This window comes from Malus sylvestris, chromosome 8, assembly GCF_916048215.2.
Source record: "Malus sylvestris chromosome 8, drMalSylv7.2, whole genome shotgun sequence".
Classification (NCBI taxonomy): domain Eukaryota; kingdom Viridiplantae; phylum Streptophyta; class Magnoliopsida; order Rosales; family Rosaceae; genus Malus; species Malus sylvestris.
Genome location: NC_062267.1, coordinates 10286070 through 10308689, shown reverse-complemented (window position 1 = coordinate 10308689; position 22620 = coordinate 10286070). Strand labels below are relative to the sequence as shown.

The 22620-nt window shown below is 38.1% G+C and overlaps 2 protein-coding genes across 2 annotated transcripts; both read right to left on the bottom strand.

The window, feature by feature from the left end:
• Window positions 1–258: 258 nt before the first annotated feature.
• On the bottom strand, window positions 259–3817 carry LOC126631342 (uncharacterized). Its single transcript, XM_050301503.1, has 3 exons — window positions 1593–3817; window positions 1110–1506; window positions 259–1005 (listed from the first exon to the last, which is right to left on the bottom strand). Exons 1-3 carry the CDS (start codon window positions 3815–3817, stop codon window positions 259–261), a joined length of 3369 nt encoding a protein of 1122 aa, XP_050157460.1.
• Window positions 3818–14151: 10334 nt separating this feature from the next.
• Window positions 14152–16491, bottom strand: LOC126631598 (BURP domain protein RD22-like). The gene is made up of 3 exons (XM_050301720.1): window positions 16359–16491; window positions 16117–16225; window positions 14152–15367 (listed from the first exon to the last, which is right to left on the bottom strand). Exons 2-3 carry the CDS (start codon window positions 16151–16153, stop codon window positions 14295–14297), a joined length of 1110 nt encoding a protein of 369 aa, XP_050157677.1. The 5' UTR covers window positions 16154–16225; window positions 16359–16491; the 3' UTR covers window positions 14152–14294.
• Window positions 16492–22620: the final 6129 nt, after the last annotated feature.

Genomic DNA, 22620 nt, shown 5'->3' with positions numbered 1-22620 from the left:
AAAATCCCTTACATATAAATCTATAACCACAACAGAGAAACAGTAATGACAAACAAGTGTTGCTATATAAGGTGATTCAAGTGCTAAGGAATGGTAAACAATTGTTCAATTACCTTGTAAACAGGCCCGTATCCCCCTTGTCCAATTCGAGCATTCATGAGGCTGCTTTGGATCTTTATATTTCAAGTAGTCGGCTTCTGTCAGTCTCAGAGCTGACAGTAAGCTTCAGCCTCCTGCTTTTTCCTTTACAAGTTTATATTAATCCTCATCCGAACTACAATAATAACTCTCGCTATCCTCACTACTATCATTTCCGGATTCCCATTCATCTTCATCTTCGTTTGCATGTTCCGGTGCATTGTATTGAGGCAGGTCACCAAGGTCAATTGATATTTCGAATTCGGGAACTCCAGGTACGTCAAACGGTTCTTGGACAATATTAGTATCCCAAAGTGTTTCTTCATCAAGTTCTATCGAAGATGATAACTGTTGGTCAGCGACGTTGTCATCATGATCTAATTCTGGAATATCATATAACCCTCTTCGATCAATCTTCTGAACAACTTTCCAACCATTGGCAGCTTTGGGGTCGTCTAGATAGAATATTTGTTTCGCCATAGTTGCCAAAATGTATGGATCTTCATCGTACCAATGTCTCGTAGTGTTTACTGACAGTAAACCATGGTCTCGCTTAACACTCGTTCGGTTATGTGGGTTTGTATCAAACCAAAGACACTTAAACAGTATCACTTGATACCTGTCTTTGTAAAGCAATTGTACTACACTAGTTAGTTTGCCATAAAAATCAATGTCTTCACTGTCGCCCGCACCTGGGACATGGACACCACTATTTTGAGTAGACAACTTGTCATCACGTGTTGCCCCTAAGAACTTGACCCCGTTGACATGCCAACCTGAGAACAATTCAACATAAAGCGGTCCTCTCGCCAAGTTATATAATTCTTCATCGTAAGAGGGTGAATTCAATTCCTTCAATTTCTTCATCTAATATAACATATACAAAAAGTTAACCTGTTAGTGTAACCAAATTTAAAGACGGGCAGGAACAAGTTGGAAAATATGCTCAATTCAAACCACATACAACTTACATGTGCGTGAAACCACGAAGGAAACAAGTCACGGTGCTTCTTGGCATATAAATGTGAAGGATGTTCTCGCTTCATCAATTGTTCATGCTCTTCAAGGTATGACAAAGCCTCGTCACAATTGTTGAGTACGAACCAATGCGCTACCTCCATGTCTTTTTTGGTAAACGATTCGCCTTTTACAGGATCGCCGAATGGTCGCGCAATTTGGGCAAAAACAGACAGTTTCTCTTTTCTGACACCACCGTCATTATTGCGTTGAGGACGATTGAAAGCTGTCTCAACATCTTGAAGATACATTGCACAAAAAGTAAGTGACTCATATGCGACCCATGCCTCCACAAGTGATCCTTCGGGCTTTGCCCTGTTTCGGACACACTTTTTCAACTCACCAAGATATCTGTACAAATAAAAAGTATGCTACAAATTATTCAAAGCGTTTGTTGATCATGAATCTGTTAAATATATAAACGCTTAATTACGTACCTTTCTATTGGATACATCCATCGACAGTTCACTGGTCCGGCAAGCAATGCCTCATCTGGCAAGTGAATCATCACGTGAATCATACTTGTAAAGAAAGCTGGGGGAAATATCTGTTCGAACTTGCATAAGACGTTCACAATGTCGTCCTGCAATTGTTTAACATCCGACTTCCGCAAACACCTTGCAGTCAACTGTGAAAAAAATCTCGACAATAACACGATTGGTTTCACCACATCAAGAGGCAATAAGTGTCGAATACCAACCGGAAGAAGGCGTTGGAGTATCACATGACAGTCATGACTCTTCATGTTTGAAAATTTACACCCCCTAACGTTCACGCAACACGAGATATTGGAAGCATACCCATCTGGAAACTTTACAGAAGAAATAAAGTTGAAAAACTCTTTCTTCCCATTCGGCTTAACTGTAAAAAAAGGATGGTCTTTCTTCACTGTACCATCGACTCTCTTCATCCACAAGGATGACCTAATGCCCATTCGTTCCAAATCGAGGCGAGCTTCGATCGTGTCCTTCGTTTTTCCTTCAATGTCTAGAATTGTCCCAACCAAAGTATCAAACACATTTTTCTCAATATGCATAACATCAAGGTTATGTCTCAATTTTAACTTTGACCAGTACGGGAGCTCAAATAACATACTCTTGTGTGTCCAGTTCAGATGTGTACTTCGTCTAGGCTTACTGACATTTGTGCCCAAATGACCAAATTCCAAAAGGTTTAACTGATCCAAAATCTCATCTCCGGACCATTCTCTTGGTCTTGGCCGAGTCTCTTTTGTGCCGTGGAAGGCTTTATCGTTCTGGCGCCACTCGTTATCCCAAGGGAGCCATCTATGATGACCAAGATAACAAACTTTTCTCTCATGCCAAGACGATGTTACGTTTTCCTTGCATATTGGACATGCCATATAACCCTTAGTCATCCACCCAGAAACCATTGCATACGTGGGAAAATCGTTTACTGTCCACATCACTGCCGCTCGCATGGTGAACATCTGCCCAGTATACTTATTGTACGTACGAACACCGTTTTCCCATAAATCTTTTAGCTCATCAACCAACGGCCGCAAATAAACATCAATGGACTTTCCTAGATCTTCGCCAATTAATAGAGTCAACATCATGTATTCTTTTTTCATGCACTTCCAAGGTGGCAGATTATAAGGAAAAACGACGACTGGCCAAGTGCTGTGGGTTTGGTCTAAAACCCCGAACGGATTAAATCCGTCGGTGGCAAGTCCTAATCTAACGTTGCGTGGATCAGCTGCAAAATTAGGGTACATCCGATCAAAATCTTTCCATGCCTCTCCATCTGCAGGATGCCTCATAACATTGTCATTTACCCGTCCTTCTTTATGCCATCTCATGTCGGTTGAGGTATGCATCGACATGTACAATCGCTGCAACCTAGGCTTCAATGGAAGATAACGCATTACTTTTTGTGGAATCTTGTTCTTTCTATTCTGTGATGTCATTTTAAACCTTGGCTCATTGCAGATAGGGCATTTATCAAACTGTTTGTTCTCCTTATAGAACAATATACAATTATTTACACATGCATGAATTTTTTCATACCCCAATCCGAGACCCTTCAACACTTTTTGGGCACTTTTATGATCTTCAGGTAAACAATTCTCCTTTGGAAGCATCCTCTTGATAACTCCAAAAAAGTAATCAAAACACTTGTTTGACAAACCAAACTTGATCTTGCCATGCATTAACTCCACAATTGCTGTGAGCACTGAAAAGTTCTCGCAACCCGGATATAATTCTTGCTTGGCATTTTTCAATAGTTTTTCATAGTTTTTGAATGCCTCACTGTCCATGGTTGGACGACCATCATCTCCCCCTTCATGATTGCTGTTGCTTGAGGCGTATGGATAAACATCATTTATAATATTCATAACTTGTTCACTATGATCCACATTAGATTCAACAGTCTCCACTTGTGTCACATATGAAGATGAAGCTTGGTCTAATCGTTCTCCATGATGATACCAAGTAGTATAGGTCTCGACCATCCCATTTCTTACTAAATGAAATCGAACATTTTCGAATGTCTCCCACATTGAGTTGTTACACCTTCTACACGGACATCGGATAGTTGAACCTAGGTTGTGTCTAGTTGCGAATTCAATGAACTCATCTATTCCATCCAAGTACTCAACAGCACATCTATTATGATTATGTATCCACTGTTTGTCCATTTTTTCTGCAATCCCAATAAAAGTACAAGAATTACAACAACTTCAACTATTGTCTTGTCACCTTATTCCTCCGGTCAGGGCCCTATCCCATTCAGGAATGCACATTTATGTCTCGTAATTTACGATTCCAATGGATTAAATTTCGACATGAGCAAATTTCGGCAGCATCTCCTTACAGTTCTTGAAGTGCACGCCATAGATACATAATATCCACCGTGTACTCGAAGAACATTAGGAATATGTTACCAAAATTTCCACTATTGAAACCTAATCTGTGAACCGCAAACTACAACACATAACTATGCATTCCCAAACTGTCCAAAAAAGGGGACAATTTAAGAATTAATTGGACAGTAGTCATGCTTTCGCATCCATGCACGAAATCCAACTAATTCTCAAACGGGAAACTAAGCTTTTCTTGAAAAAAAAGTGTACGAAGTTAAGTAGTATTAACTTCGTACAACACAAAACAATTTTGTAGGTGATGTACAAAAATATGTGCGTACAAATAAACTAAATCACAATAATTACATCTCAAATGTAGTTAAATTTCAAATGTAGTTAAATTTCTCTGCGACTTTATTTTCATTGTAATATAAAGTGATTTATGCACCCTTTATTTCACTTTACGCATCTATAAGCAATTGGATCTTGCAGCCAAATAGTCCAAATAGTTCATTCATTTTATAATCCTTCTAAAGTTACAAACTGATAATGCTTATTCATCATTATAATCCACCAGATAAACATTCAGCTAATTAAAAAAAAAAAACGCATTGTAGTTGGTTTGATAAGTTGTGTCCTAAAATTAGAAAAGTTCCCTAAGTGGTTTGACTGAGAGAGTGTGAGTCAGTTACCTGTATAATGCAATTGGTTGGCCTAAAACGGGAAGATATTGCTTTGGCATGCTGGCCTAGTAGCACAAACATAACAAGAAAACATCTTAGACTTCATTTTCATTGTAATGTAAAGCTGCAACAAATAACAAGCATTCATGGGTCCCTGTGATGAACATTACCAGAGCAGTGTAAGAGTGTGCTGATTAACATGGACAATAAAAGTAAAAAATGAAAACCCAATTTACTGTAAAAATTAAAATGTATGTTACCATGGTAAATCTGGTTATTATAAACAAGTTGGTCTACAGAAAAGAATATCCTTAAACTGACTGTCTAATAATGTGAATGAAACATGGAAACCAATGATCTCAGTACAACCAAAAGAAAAATGAAAGATATACCGTAATGTTATAGCATTCTTTTCTCTGTATATCTTTTCGTTGCATATACCAGAAGGCAAACACATATTTATTATTTAAGAGTAATATGACTAGGGTAGTGTATTTTGCATATATAAGCTTAAATAAGTTGACTAGGGTAGTGTGTTCGCTCGTTTGCACTCAAATTTTAATCTATCTCTCCGCATTTTAATGTAGTTTAGTGTATAACATCGCTTATATATATAGAAACTCTGGAGTCTTTCGTCTCTACACAATGTGATTAATAAGTAAAGATGATTCCAAATAGGTTGCCAAGTTTGACATAAAAAGAAATGATTAATCAAATTAAATTAAAACCACAAGGCACATAGATTTTTATTTCATTACAACGTGTCTACCAAATTAAATCTGATGTGTTTCATCTCTACAAAATGTGATTAACTAGTAAAGATGATTCCAAAGAGGTTGAATGATGAAGTATCCACTAGGTCTGACCATATGCTCGTTTGAAAAAGCAAAATAATGAAAGTAGAATACTCATCAATTCAATCTCAACAATTAACACATTATTGAAGGGAAAACGTACAATCCAAATTGGATGATTCCAAAGGGAAGGCTCTAGGAAATAACTAAAAAAAAGAAGAATACAAAGATGAAGTAGAAGTAGACACACGGGGGTTGTATAATGGAAGTTGTCAGATGATTGATTTTGCCAGTTCTTGTCTGTGGAGAAGAGAACTAATTATTGCTTAAACGTCAGTTTTGTATCACATGGGATGTCTTACTAGTGTGATATTATAGCTGAAACAGATTATGGTTTGGGTAGGTTAGAACTTAAAATAACAGTTTAAATTATCGTTGTAAGATGAGAATATATCCACTACCATTGTCTTCTGAAAACAAAAAAACTAACGGGGAAGACATCTTGTTCTCTTTTGTTACTACGACGACCCCAAGACTAACATATTTCCTAGTGATTGAAGGCAAGTCAACAGCTTTGAGGCAGTTTGCATACAGATGCATATCCTAATGAGACTCATAGGGTCCAACTCATATTGAATTAAATTGTTCAATAAACCACTAAACACAATCCAAATAACAAGCATTCTCTCATGAAATTCAATTGATTCTATACCATTGCACAATAAACATTCAAAACAAATGATTGAAACCTTCATATATATAACCCATCAAAAGTATTCAGTTCATGTTTCTAAAAAAAAAAAATTCAATTCTCAACAGCTAAATTAGATTTACTTACTCCAAATCAAAGACCATCAAATAGCAAGGGAAGGATTGCATGATGAAATGAGATGAAATATTTGTATGTTGAATTTATGAGCATGGGAGGGATTAGAGAAGGTTTTGAAGAGAGATTGGGGGGGGGGGGGGGGGGAGGGGGGGAGGAGGAGGTAACTGCTGCAACTGGGTTTGCAATTTCTGTTTCCCAAACTGAAAATGTCGTTGACTTTGCGCGACGTACTTGAATATGCGTCGCGCGAAGTCACTTTTGCGCAACGTACATGCACGTACGTCACGCAAAATTGACAAAAAAGCGGTAAGCATTCTTTGTTTGGCGCCAAGATCTTGCGCGACGTACGAAAACGTCGTGCAAAAAAACTTTGCGCGACGTCAGTGTGCGTCGCGCAAAGTTATTTTGCGCGACGTCTTTACTAATGCGTCTTGCAAAATTGCTTTGCGCGACGCACACTGACGTCGCGCAAAGTGCCGTCGCGCAAAAGGACTTTGCATGACGTTTTGTGTTGTGCGTCGCTCAAAGTTATTTTGCGCGACGAAATTTACGACGTCGCGCAAACATGTTTTTCTACTAGTGCCAACTGGGAACACACCATATATGGCCGGCCTAAAACTTGGTGATTGAGCAGTTTGCTTGCTTTGGCACGACCATTTGGGACACTTAGTTCGAACAATGATGCCACGACACATCTCCTTACCCAAAGTAAAGATCTTGTGCCTACAAGCACACTTGGCCAAGCTTGTTCATTGAGGGGAAATTGATATTCTAAATCGTCTCTCGCAAAGGTACGAAATGACTCTCTTTTCACAATGGATTCAAGGGAATATATGTGGACTGATCCAACCAAAATGCAGACCATATAAATAGTTATGGTTTTGGTTGATGAATCGACGAACTGGTCACATGTTCGTTTATACACATTGCTGCTAAACCTCTTGGTCAATTATAAGGGTTCACCACCCTACTTATCCCATAAAGTTTGGAAGACTGGATAATGCCAGAGTGTTTATATTGACAATTTTCGATAAAGTATTGCATGTCTTTCGGGTTTATAATTGAACATCGAATTCCCATGTTCACCCCAAATAGCCTCGCGTAGTGATCATAAAGTGCAATTTAAATGATCTCCCGAACCTTGGTAAACATACCAAGTTTTCAGTTTTTGCCTAGGGCTATGCAATCATGTACACAACTATGTTGGTTTGCCTTAAGGCCCATTGCCACCCAACCTATTCAATGTTATAGTTGGTTACTGGGTATGAACCTGACGCTTCATATTTACGTGTTTTAAGTGTGCATTCCATGCCCCAAGTTGAGCTGTTGCAACGTACCAATATGGGTCCTTAAAAAAGGATGTGAATCTTTGTCGATTGTGATTCTCTTTCACACTAGCTCTCTTAGAACCCTTTGCATGCGATCTCTTTACTGCTCATTTACGGATTGTCACTTCAATGAGACAGTTTTCCTGCCGTTAGGAGGAGATAAGAATGTCAACGTTCCTGTAAAACGACTCGAATTTGCATGGACGTTGCTTACTACATCTCATCTCGATCCCCGTACCGCACAAGTGTGATAAGCGAGTGCGATGAATTCTAGCTTTCAGAATGTTGCTCCAAACGCATTCCTCTGATCTAGCTAAAGTGATGAGATCATATACCAGCTGCAAACATGCCTGCAAGGATAAACGTACTTAACAGACATCGAGTCAACATCTCTGGAGGGTGTGCCGCCCTTGTTGGACGATCCGGTACATTGGAAGATAGCCAATCAATCTGTCTTGGCCTATAACACGACAGATCACTCGGTTCATAGGATTCACTTCCCTAGAAGAGAAGGGTCATAACACAAAATGAATCAACACTCGATCGTTGTCTCAAATCATTTCCATCTCATGAGATTAACCCGAATTACTCCAGAAACTTGAAGTTTTTAGTCCAGTATAGTAGTTTGGATGAGTTAATGGAGTTGAAATGAGATTGATGTTACTTATATGGTAGCTATCGACTTAAATGAAAGCAACGATATTGAACCATGTTCCATTGATTAGTGACAACGTAGAACTAAATGGACAACTGAAATTACAATCCAGGTTAAATTCCTTACCAAAGTATGTTTTGGATCTATCGTTTCTACACTGCCCAAGGTAATCCTGTTGTTTTACAAGTGGGAAAGGAAGCGTAATGAGATGAATGAAATAGTGCGATATGATGCATGCCTTACAGCGCAAGGTTTCTTTCAAACGCCTTGTGATTGATTGCATCATTATGAAATGTGGTTAGTGTTTTCTCCATGGGGTTATAAATACAGAAATTTACATGTAAGATCCCCAAAGAATTTACATGGATTGGTTTAAATAGTTCCAAACCATGGAACTTCCTCTCAACTTGTTTAATCAATCCGGCAGATGTGGTATACCCGTCTAAGTGATTATTTGATCAATTATAGATATGAATTATGTCTTTGCGTGTTAAACTATGAAGTCTTATTCTGAATTGCTAGAGTTACAGTTTATGTCGTTGATATGATCTCACTAAGACTTTAGAAGAGCTTGAGAAAACTGTCTCGCACCTGAAGATGGAATTTGAGATAAAAGATCTAGGGAAAACTCGTTAATGCCTTGACACGAAGTTGAAGCATTGTTCTGACGGTATTTTGGTCTACCAGTCAAACTACACCCTGAAGGTGTTACCTTTGAGTATACTATGATCTTTCATACGCTATTTGTAAATGAGATCCTTGAAGAGGTTATGGAATCTGAAAATTCTATATCTAAGTTTAACATTGCGCTTCGTTGTACTTAGCTTATTGCGATAAATAGGACATCTCATTTGGTGTTGATCTATTGGTAAAGATATAGCACTGCGTTTACACGCAACCACTGAATTGGTATTAAAGACGTTTTTCCACTACCCTGAAAGGTACTATGAATTTGGGCTAATCCTAACGTATCCCAAATGGATCCAACCCCCTGATCCTTGGAATGATGCTTGCCTTGTTTATTATGCTAACGCATGTTACTTATTAAATCCGCATAAGGAATATCCCCAAATGGTTATGTCTTTACCGTTAGGGGATATCGCTGTCTGTGCTTGGCTTCCTGCCTGCTTTTGTTGTTGTACTGCTTCATGTCCTCATTCTTTTAAGCTACTGCCAATTCTTTTTTAGGCTGCTTGGGTGCCTTGTCTACTTACCGAGCATTGTCCCAAAGTGCATGCTTCTCTACCAGAGCGAAAGAGTTTGCCAGAGTTAGATCTTTTTTCATGATTATTTTCTAAATAATGGGAGATCTACTGTGAATCCTTTTTGGAAGGCTGCACTAGCTATCGAGTCATTGCATCCGACCATCTTTACGCTTTGAACCTCTTTACATAGTCGTAAAGCGACTCCTTTAGGTTCTTCTTCACGTTGAACAAGTGGTCGGGCTTCTTCTTGATTGAGCGATATAATGAGTACTCATTGGTGAAAACCAAAGAAAGCTAATCGATACTTCGGATGGATTGTGGTGACAAGGTGGTGGCGAATATCTTGTACATGAGTGCGTCGTTGTTCCGATAGAGGATCATTGCACTTTGGTAGTGCTTTAAGTGTCTTTCCGAGTCCTCATCCATTTTAAAGGATGTGAAATGCGGCATGCTGAACTTGTGTAGAGGCTTTGCCTGCTCGATCTCATCCGTGAAGGATGGCCTGCTTATGCTGGTCATGTCCCATTGTAATGCCTCGTTGAGTTAGAAATCGCATAATCGCTATGCCAGAAGCATCTATACTTCTTCATAAATTTGCGTTTGTTGGGGTAGCAGATCTCTCGGCTGCCCCTAGTCGTGACCTATTGGTCTAGGCTACTCTTCCATATGTTCAGCTTGTTTATGTCGTGGATGTGGTGCATTGGTATGTTCTTAGTAGACGAGCGAATTTCTCGCACGTTGCCGGTTCAACTTTAGTTGAATTGAGTGACTGCTTTTCTCAGTTCGTTGTGCTGCCTACTCTGATGTGAGGTGGAGGATGCTCCTTACGGGCCTAGTCACAAATGAACACTTTGCCTGGAATGTTGCTCATGTTAATTATTGAAGTGTGGCTCCAACCGTGAATGTATGCTCATCCGTGGGCCTAACCTAGAGTGCACGTTCTTGCATGTGCTAAGACGAGAGTATACACTATCTCGGGGGCCCAGTCGGGAGTGTACATTGCTAGAATGCTCGGTTCATGACTGGTCGAGCAGCTACTTGCCAAAACGGTACTGAAGAGGTTTGTCGTCTTCCCTTGTCCTACTTCAGGATATCTCGTCTGGGGCACGCTGCAAGAGTTGATTCACTAAGGTTGTCTATTACGTGAGGGCGCTTGTCAACTCTATAACTTGTCGAGATAAGTGTTGTTCGTTATTTGGGTTGGAAGAGCTTGGACAATATGCATCTCCTTGAGTAGTGGAAGTGTAATGGACTCTAGGCTCAAGATTTGAGTTGGGATATATCAAATCTACAGAGAAATAGGGTGAAAATACCTTCGGTTCAATCGTTGGTCCAGAAATTTGAAGACATGACGGTTGAACCGATCTTGGACCGGTTTGAATTACTAGGTGGGCCACGAAAGTAGGCTGGGCCATGTGCGGTGCACGTGGGCGTTGGGCTTGGGCTTGGCTAGGGAACACGCTAGGCTCGCGATGGCCTTAGGGCTGCAAGCTTTGGGCTTGGACATCTTGGACCGTGCTCTGAGTGGAGGTGTGCATGGCTTGGGTCTGTGCTGCTAGGGCAACAGTTTGGGTTACCTCTGGCGCCTGGGCCTGCTGCTGAATAGTAGCTACATTACTGTTCCTTGCTCACCGTGGATTTACTGCCATAGAACTGGCCCACTCCCTACTGCCACGATGGTCCCCGTGGCTGCCATGGTGGTGGTGCTTCATGGTGGCAAAGTTGATCCTTTTACCATTGCGTTAAGCCTCGTGGATTATCGTGGTGGGGCTACGCCTCGTCCTCCATCATTTGATCTGGATCTGAATGTAGGAAGTTTCGTTCGTTGTGGTTTTTGAATTTCCCGCCATTGTATTTTTCTCCTACGCCTATTCCAAGAATTAAAATATTCTAGGAATAAGAACTTAAGAAAAATTTATGAATGAACAAGAAATGAGAAACTTTGAATGCGAGTCTTCTTTGAGCGTGTGAATCAAACTCTCAATGAAAGCACCAATTTGTGGATGCAAATTTCCGCCGTCTTCTCCTTTGACGAAAATGCACCTGCAAAATAATACCACCTAATATTAAGGCCAAAAGCCTTACGTGCCCACGATGAATGAGGGGGCTTTGGCCGAAGAATCTCTGATGCCAAAGTTAGAACTCTGAAAATAATGTGTTTTGGAGTTTGTAGGTAGCAAATGGCTTAACTTTTTAGTGGGAGAATAGAGCTATTTATAAGGGAGTGGCTGGCTATATATGGTGTAATTGGAGAATAATTGCAAGATATTATGTGAAATAATATCTCAATTAACATGGCAATTAAACCTAAACTAAAAGGGAAAATTGGGAATTACCTTTTGAATAAGGTTTTGATGAGGAATGATGAGAGAGATTTGAATAAATACCATTTTCATGACTCTTCCTTGATTGAGCCATTATTGTCCGTTGCATGCGCGTGAGAATCCTAGTGTGCATCAAGAGTAATTTTGTTCTTTTCACCAAAAAGTCCACGTGTCACCTCCATAGTTTTCTTGATTATTTTTGGCTCCACAATGTTCATATTCTTACCGTCAGTGAAAATATTGCTCGAAGTTTATAAAGTCTATAGAAACAATATAACCTCAACTTATATTTCAGTTAACCTTAAACATTGGAACATGATGTCAACGATTTGAACCGTTCATTTTTTTGCATCCTCTAAAAGATTATGTTTTCAAAAAAGAAAATCTAAAAATGGAAATCGGGTGAGAAGAATAAAGCGTAAATGACAATTGACAATTAAAGATAAATCTAAGGTTTATGGATTATGGTGTCAAATTTCAGAGTAATCCCTTTTATGAAATTTGTAAAGCTTATCATTACGAGTGATTGTATATTCTTTCACATTTTCACACTTTTACATTATTATTATGAATTTTTATTTATTTTGAACTCCTATAAACAAACTATTCACGAGGGTTTTAAAAATTCAAACGACGATGTACTTATCATTAAAGTGTAGAGGATTAGGGGTGAGAAATTTTGCCATAAACCGATTTACCGACCAAACCATACCGGTCGGCTCATAATGGTATGGTATAGTTTTGGCATTTTTTCATAATCGGTTGGCATTTTAATGAACCGACAATTAATGGCATGACTTTGGTAATAGATTTTGTATGCCGGCGGTATGCCATACCAACATATATATATATATTATTTTTTTTTGGTATTTAGATATTTTAGGTATTTTTTACATGCTTGACTCCTCAGTTTTATGGTTTAGAAAATAAATGGCTCTTTAGTTTTAGGGTTTAAAAAAAATATAAGTATATGTATATGATTCATGCCATAATAAATATAGAAAATATTGTTAACAAAATTGATATCATGATGATTATTGATACTTTATATACGCGTACATATATATGATTTTGAATGTATATGCGTTGCTTATGTTTAGGATGATGGAGTCTAGCCAATCAACCACTAGTGCACAACATGGATTAACCCAAAATGAACCACACAATGCAACCAAACAAGCACCCTAATCTAAAAATCAAATTGAGCCCTTGGAACTGGAAGATAGCGAGGAAGAAGTGGAAGCCACTGGTTGTGCCATTTACCAACCGAACCAGCCAATAAATTTGGCTGAACCAATTTTTGGCAACCGCAAGAAGACGGTTGGCTAGCGATAACTGATTTTCAGTAATTATGTATATGTGGCTGGCAAGTGGCACAAGGAATTTAACATGGTTTGCCAATCGAACCCAGTTCTATAGAGGATGATCATGAGCGTTTGTGTATTTTTTTTTTCAAACTAGTAAATTAATTATTATATATTTTTAATGTGTTTTGATGTTTTTAATGTGCTTTAGAATGTTTTATTCTCACTTAAGATTAAGAGGATAAGTCACTTAGTACTATAGTCTAGTAGTATTCCTCTTTACTTGTAAGTGAGAAGACCTAGGTTCGATTCTTGGCAAAAGTGAATTTGAACTACATTATTACTAGCTCGTTGTGAGGTTAAGCTCACCCTTCCTCCTTAGTTTATATAAAATAGTTTGTCAAAAAAAAAAATTAAGAGGATAAAACATTTATGAGTACGAGAGAGAGAGAGTAAAAACTATTTTAGATGAACTCTAACACTGGCAAGCTGCGACTCTGCCTAATAACCCTGTATACTACACTTACTAGTTGATTTGGAGTCACAACAGGCCAAGTAAAAGTAATAGCACTAATGGTAGTAAGAAACTCTTATAATAAAAATAAATAAATGAAATTTTAACTTTATTTTTTTAACTTATTAAAGAATAATAATACAGTTTTGTTAAAAAAAAAAAGAATAATAATATAGTAATACATATTTAATATACTATATAAATACTATGGTATTGTAGTTTGTAGTAAGTTTTTTTTTGTATAAAGGGTAAAGTGAATAGTACCATGATTGATTTTTTAGTGTAAAATTGTAGTTTTTCGTTAAAGTGAACTGTACCAGGAGTTTTTCGTTAAAGTTCCCTTAAAATTATCAAGATAACTTTTTTCTTAATGGGTGAAAATGGATTATCCGCATGTAAACTTGGTCATGACTGGTTATTAACGGTTTTTAATATGTGACTCAGTAACAACCTGATTAGTTAATGTGTTAACCCGAAACTATTATTTTCGTATCGTTTCGAGTGGGGTTAACATGTAGTGTGAAAAATTGCCAAGCCCACAAGATAGCATGCTTTCATTTATGAGTATATATAGGCTGAAATACATAGTGACAAGAAGAAGTAATCGACAGTCCAAACTATGCTAATTCAGCTGATCACATCATCATATGTAGAACTGATGGGTTGATCAATCAAATCATGTAGATATCTGGTTGGGAACCCAGACAACATGATCACTGGGAAGGAAATGGCTGACCGGAACCGTTCCTGGCTTAACTTTAAGCACTTGGAAGGCCAAATGCTTAGGGTTCCACTCTGATGTGTCTGTATGGCAGACTGCTACTGCTTTAACATTCACCCCAATGGCACCTTTCAGGGGCACCACATATGCTGTTGTTGTTTTTGTTGCATGGCAGTAAAAAACAGCGTAGGTATAGTTCTGCTTGTAACACACGACGGATTTATCCGCCGCCAACTTCTTCACTCCAGAAGCTATTGTGTACTTCTGTAATGTAGCTCCTTTTCCGGCTTCTGTCGAAATTGCTCGAATATTTCCTCCTCCAAGCTTGGAAGTGCTGAAGTCAATCATGGACTCTAAAGAGGTAGGACAATATTTATCCTCTCCTCTAATGCCTGGATTTTCACATTCTTGAATTGTTCCCTTGATTATATCTGATTCTACGGACCCCGGTTTCACTGAAAATTGGTTTAAGATTTCTGGCAGCTTGTTGGACGAAAATGGGATGGATTCGGCGGTTTCGCGCGACACGAAAGTTGCTGTGTTTGAATTTGTAGTGAAGTGCAAGTTCATTGTTGTTCCACGTTGCATATCTTTCTCCAAGAAAAAAATAGCGACGTTTGGGTCTTGATGGAGTTGGGTTTCGGTGGCTGCATACCTGTAGTCAAAAGGGTTTGGTCCTGGTTTTACTCCAACATACACGAGCTTGCCCTTGTGACCTGACACTCCTCCTTTGCCAGCACCAACATTGGTTCTCTTACCGGGCTTGCCAGCGTTCAACCCAACACCGCCTTTGCCTCCTACGTTTACGTTAGTGCCGCCGCTTGGCTTTCCTTTTCCGGCTTCCACGTGCACACCGCCCTTCCCGACGTTTACATTGGTGCCTCCAGGATTTCCCTTTCCAGCGTCCACATGCACTCCAGTACCCTTCCCAATATCGACATGGGTGCCTCCGGGCTTTCCTTTGCCTGCGTCAACATTGACACCACCCTTTCCTACTACAACAGAGGTGCTTTTATCTTCTGTGAAATCTGCAAAATTTAGCAACATAAATGGTGAACAACTGAGAAGAGTTAGTTTATTATGCTAAAATTTGTGAAAATTTTCAGACCTACATAGAAAATACCAAAATGCACCGTTAAAATCGTATCTCTAAAGTGTAGTCAAGTGTATCGACACATCGCCATAATTGTAAAGTCAAACAATTTTTTCTATCAACAACGTAAGAATACCTTAAAATGTAGTCAAACTTATATCAGCAAACTGATTCTTCGTCCTCGACAGATAATTGAAGGACACATTCAATTGTAAAGTCAAATTATTGATAGTATCAACATCAACCACATATCCTCCATTTTAAATATTTCAGTTACCCACGCTATAGAAAAGTTTCTAAAAAGCAGACCGGTTGTTTTGAAATTGACTGTTCTTATTGTGGCTTTATTGACATATATGTAAGAAAATAAGTACATACATACCAAGACCACAACCAAATTTGAGCAATGATAACATTTAAGCTATTCCATCCCTTCATCTTTTATAATACAAAATTATTGCCTTTTCAGTGGATTAATATATCACTTTTAGAAGGTCTAGACACATTTGTTGACATATATATAATCTCTAATACATGCATGTAGATCTTACATATATATATACGATGGTTAGGCTTACTTGTATTAGAAAGTGTTTCGGTAATATTATTAGTTTGTATGTCTAAATAGAATTATTGTTTAGGAATACATAATGTTTGAGCTTCTTTGAGACTTTAAATACTAACCTGCAGGCGGGAGAAGTTCACTGATAGCTCTTGGCATTTTTGAGTTTGGCAAGACAGAGTTCCAGTAAAGTTGAGGTGGTAAAGCAGCATGGCTTGCCACCAGTGTGAGCTGCGAACGGCATTTGAACTCTCATCAGTATTAAATCAGACAATGAATTAGCAAATAATATTTAACTAAAACATCAAATTAACATGGATGCATAATTAAGAAAACACATAATATATCGATATTAGAAGCTTACTGTGAGAAAAGCAAGGATGTGAGGGAGAGAAAACCCTATTGTGACTGAAATAAATTGGAACAGAAAGCTAATGGATGAAGAAGAAAGAAGCTAAGAGCTAGCGAATGTGGTAATGAGAGCCTGCAGATTTAACATTTATCGAGGAAAATGTACCATGTACTGAAAGTTGATGGGTCCGTAAGTAACACTCACACTCCACCAGCATTGTCGACTACCTTATTGCTTCAACTGCCCTAGGCTCACTCACTTTACTTTGTTGATGTCGATTGGGACACGTGTAGGCCATGCAGGGGCTCAAGACAATGCGAGTGCATGAGAGTGAACAAGAAACAATATGAGTTGGGTATTATAAGATCGGTGGGATATAAGATTGTGACCCTGAGTGAGTGCAAAATCTGAAAACAAAGAGGTGTATAGACTGGTGATAGGTTTGTATTTAATTCAGTGAGTATTGTCCTTGTACCACAGCATAAGTTCTAACTCTGTCTGCTTTCTAATATAACATTTAATTAATCTAACAAATCTATCATTTGATGAAAAATAAAAATAAAATTCAATGAGCGGCAATTGATAAAATTTTAAGGTGGTCGTAACTCTACTACATGTTACCATATGGCCAGTTTGAAAATACTTCTTTAAAATATACATTTACGTATAAGCGCTAAGCTTTCCAATTAGAAGCACATTAAGAATTTTAATAGAATTTAAGTTTTTTTTTTTTTGAAAAAATATTTTGTGTACTTTTTTGAACTCAAAAATATTTTTCACCTTTTCTATCAATTAGCAGTGTTTTTTAAGAGCTGAAATAAGCGTTTTAAATTGTTTTAAAAAGACTTTCAAACAATTCTAATCTACTTATATTGTATTACATTTTAGTTGTTAACACTTACCTTAAAATTAAGGAATTGTTATTAGCACTCCAAAAATCTCATTCTACACTCCAAACTTTCTTTACTTGTGAGAAGTGTACAATGAGATTTTTAGAGTGTCAATAACACTTTCCTAAAATTAATGTAAATTTATCAACTAATATTAGAAAATATGTTGTATATATTGTTTACCATCGCACACAAAAAAAATAGAGCATTTCTTAGAGGAATGGGGACAATCTCTTCCTCGTATCAAACTAAACGACTAACTGCCCTATTTATTAGGGTTTAGTAGGAGTTGCATGTCATCTTCTTCTCATATTTTTTTTTGGTGGCTTCCACGGTTCCACCAATTTTTTCTCTTTCTGTTTGTTTTCATGTCCCTTTCCATATTCGGAAAAATAATTTGATTTAGTCTCCACGTTAGTTGAAAATAAGTAATGTGATTTTTTTATGGAAATAGACAAAAATGACCGAAGTAGGATTTTTTGAATATGCATACGGAATGCACATGGCATGCATAACAATATGACATAAACAAGATTTTTCTTACACATTAAAATAATCTAATTGCCCTCGTATATAAATATGTTAGTTCCTCCCATTTTCTGATTTCTCTCTCTACTCTCTCTCTCGTCTTTCTCTGTTCATTCTCTCTCTCGATCTATTATCTCCTCGGAGCCAAAATCCAAAGACCCAATAGCAGGCAGGCAATAATCTCACCAAAGGTTGGTGTTTTTTTCTTTTGTTTTTTGTTTTTGAAGTATTTTATTTTCAAGCTGGATATATTTTCAGCCCCACCTCCCTCTCCTCTATGAACAAGTGGATATTTCCTCACTCCACTCCACAAACCAATTCGTCCAATTTATTCAAATCATCCTATCAGGTAGAGGCAACCCTGCCCCCGCACACCTCCTCCAGTTTATGTTCATGTCGAGTGGAAAGAAGAAGAGAGAAGGAAGAAATTTGAGGGAAAAGAGAAAAATCAGAGTGGAAAGAAGAAGAGAGAAGGATATGGACGAAATTGGTTCGCGAACTCGTTCGCTTTCTTCGTATTAAGCTTACTCATACATTGTATGTGCACGACATGCACATGGTATGCTCACATATTTGAGCTCAACCTAGAAACTCAGAGCTCACACTATCTCTCGACTTCCTCGATTCCAAATCAGAAAAATGATGTAAAGTGATGCAATGAGCTAAGAATTTTTCGTATTTATACGTGGGCATTTTAGTTATTTCAATTTTGTGCATGATGTGCATGACTTTTGTATGATTGATTTTGTCCTATTTCTGTCCCAAAATTAAAAAAATAGGTCATTTTTGTCTATTTCTTTTTCTTTTCTTTTTTCCAAAATAAGTAATGTGAATTTGATGCACACGTTAGTTTTGGGAAGAAATTATTTGGTCTTAATTTCATTTACCAAGTTGAGAATGTTAATTGTGATGGTTCGAGAAAATATGTTATTTATGTGCGTAATATCTTTAGTTTTGCAAAAGTTTATGAAGATTTTCTTTTGGGCCAAATCCCACCAACTGCCCCCATTAATTGTGGGACAAACACAAAGAAAGATGAAAGCTTTTATAATATCAAGGAATTTGAATTTCTATGTGTTTGTGGTACTTTCTCAAATGTGAGATCTTTATAGACTTTTTGTCACCTCACAATTTAACATCAATTCTATGTCAATATTATAAAATATTGTGCCAAAAACATGAAGTGACATAGTGTCCTCTACTTGTCACAAAGTACATTATTACTTCAGAAAACCCTTGTAAATTTTTTTTTTTTGTATTCGAATGGAGTTAATTACTTTGGATATATACTCACACCCCAAAAAACATTATGGGATCATTAGACACAAAGGTTTAATTTTTGTAATATCCCATTGTTGACCCTAAAAACTACCAAGTCTATGTGGCGCGCAGGCCGAGTAATTAATGAGCTAACTACATCCTTTGGTTATGTGTGGGGCGTGCCAACTCAACAGTCGAGCTCGGCTGGAGAGTAAAATATGCTGATGTCACGTTGAGCGCGCTGCTGACTTCTCGATCTTGCGACTACGGCCGAGGAAGGAACACGTCTCGGCATTCAGGTTCTAAAGCCTAAAGACAAGGCTGCTAGTTGTACAAAGTTCACAAATCGTTGGCATTGGGTTCAGTCAAGATGATTATATTCGTGAAAGTATAAGCACACCAAACTAGCACCAGACTATATGAACACAAATACTCGAAAGAGATGTATGTCTTGATGGTAAATGTGATTCAGCCGTCAGAATGCCGAACTCTAAAGTGTACTTGTGAATATCCAATCATAAAACAACTTGGCGTTCAACGTGCCGAGCCTAGTAACCTATAACACCTCACTTCGTCGAGAAAGCTGATGAGATGACCTCTACCAACAAGGACTCAGAAATCGTTGTTGACTGAGACTTGGATGCCTTCATAGTGCTATTTATGGCTCCAATGCTATTTATCCAAACTGAAGATGTCGCTAGTTGCCTTCATAGTGCTGTTTATCCAAACTGAAGATGTGTTCGCAGGAAAAAAAGGGAAGAGGATAAAGTCTCAAAGCGTGTTGAGAAGCTTTGTGCAGGAGAATTTGTGTATTGAATTGGAGGGCCTTGAATGATGCACTTTCTTCTCTATTTATAGCAGTAAAACCCCATCATTGCCGAACTAGAAATGTACTCGGATTAGAACTCCTTAACTCAATCTGATTATGTTTCGGCCAGTTCTAGCTCCAATAGGACTTTGAAACAAACTCCATAACAAACCAGTTTCATCTCCTGATCCTAAGCATCTTCAGCTTTAAGACTCCTTGCTGCACTAGGAGTTGACTACTTCACCCTTATCTAAACCAAACCTCTTCGTAATAGGATTTGGCCTACCTTAACTGGACGACCCATAACAAGATTCTAGATGAATGCCACTGGGACGAGAATGACTCTAAGCTTGGCTCAAAATAATATTTTGGGCCCAAACACCCATGTAACTCAACTTTGATCTCACTTTGTCTTCTGAAACTCAAATTTCGTCACTTTGCACTCTAAAACTCAATATTCAACTCTTTTTGCCATAATCCGTCAAATCTGTTAAATATCTAATGTGACATGAGTTAGGCCGACTCCCTTGCTAACATGTTTGCCACAACATTGCCACATCAGCTTCCCATCCACACAACATTGCCATAATGTTAATGCATTTAATATTTGAGAATTTAAAAACCTCCCTAATCTCACCCACCTACTTCGTCGAAGTCTAATCGAATAGTCAAGCTATTCGCCATCGCCCGTTAATGGCCGCAAGCATGAGGTGTTGGGCCCATCGACCACTCTCCTTAATACTTGGCCCAAGGCGGTTGATCGACTCGGTCCCCTACTGGCTCAAGGATATTGACGCTTAGCTTGTCGAGTGCAAAGCCAACATCGCTCAGGAATCCTGATAAGATCTCGCCAGAAAATGAAAAAGACATTTTAGAGTTTTGTGAGAGAATCCCTACAACATTAAAAGAATAAAAGGAAAAAAGATTACTTTATCTCATCTTCTTCCCTTTTCTCTCTCTCTTTCCAACGCCGCAACCATCGGACCACCAAAACCACTTCACTAAGGCTGAAAAAATCCAAAAAAATATAAAACCAATCGATCCATATCGAAACAGAATAAAAAAAATATTGAACTGTTAATACCTAAAACTTTGGTAACTGAAACGAAATTTGGTATGAGTATCGGTATCACACATATGTTAGTTCAGTAATACCGAACCAAAACCGAATTAAAAAATATATCATATGTATAATAATTTTAATTAAAATATAAAATATATAAGATTATAAATATTATAGCCATAGGATTGGTTGAGATTTAATCTCCACCATTCAATTAAACTCATATCTCTCTCTCTCTCGACCTCACCTTAGTTCTCATATGTTTAGTCTCTCTCTTCGTCCTTGATGACTCCACCCCCTCTTTCTCGACTCCTCTTTGACGTTCTTTTGAGTTTCAGATTTGACGTGATGCCTACTCTATATCTCCTTCTTTGACCACACAACACACCCAGCCACATCATCGACGCGACGCCTTCTTTTTCTATCTATTTCGACGGCTAGCTACAGTGCTGAAGGTAAGAAATTTTACCCTAAATAGTAAAATTTAATTAGAGTTTTGATTTGGGATTCTGAAATTGGGATTAGGGTTTTTAAGTTTCACAAAATTAGGTTTTCGATTTGGGGATTCTGAAATAGAATTAGGGTTTCAATTTGGGCATTTGAAATTGTAATTAGGTTTAATTTGGGAATTTTGAATCAAAATTAAGGTTTCGTTTTGAATCGTATCAACGCTCCCCATATTCTTTGTCTTCTCTTAGGGTTTTCAATGTAGGTTTGATGTGAAATTGAATTAAGGTCTAAACATACTATTACTAATTGGATTTTAATCAATTGCCTGGATTCTAGAGTCTAATTATTTGGACATGTGAAACGTTTCTGGAGTAAGGAGAAAAAAAAATAATTTGGTCAAACTTTTGCAATTGGGTTGAAACGCAACTTAAAATCAGAAGTCTAACAAAATTTGGTTGATGTATCGATACTGACCCAAAAAATCGATACCATTTCGGTAAACCAAAAAATCGATACCTTAAGTGGATAGACCCATGATTTCTTCATGGCTTGATTGGTTCCAATCCATTGCGACTTGGAGGTTGGGTTCGAAGAAGGAGCACTGTTTTTAACTTTCTCATATTGCCTTTATTTGTTGGCATATTTGGAAAGCTAGGTGCCAATTTTTGTTTAATCGATGTCCTATTAACCTAACACAGGTTCTTCTTGCCATATCAAATTCGGCTTCTATATTCCTTAGAGTTACTGATGCTTCTTCTTCTTCCTTCCCTCCATTTTCCTTCTTTAAGGTCAATGTGGATGCTAGCTGGTCTTCCTCTTTCCGGAATGGTTTTGTGGGCATTGTGATTCGGAGACCGACAAGTCAATTTGTCATTGCCGCGAGGTATGCGACTGAAGCCTTGGCTTTGTTGCGAGGGTGTCAACTTGCTGATACTTTGGGCCATCGTCAGGTAATCTTTGAATTTGACTCAAGGGACATGATTTTATCTTTGTCAAGTTCGTTGGATGCTGGCAGTTAGGAAGCCTTCCCTACTTTAACGATTGTTAAACAGTATGGGGAGTCTTGCCAGGACTGTCGCTGGTCTTGGGTTCCAAGATCAGCCAATATGGCGGTGGATTTCTTGGAGTCGCGCATCACCACAGAGATGTGCAACTTCACTTGGGTTAGTAGACCTCCATCTTTTTTAGTTCATATACTTAATAAAGATGGTTTACCTTGTCCACCTTGTCCCCCTTGATGTTTGGTAGCAGTTGATGGGGTGACGCTCGAACTTA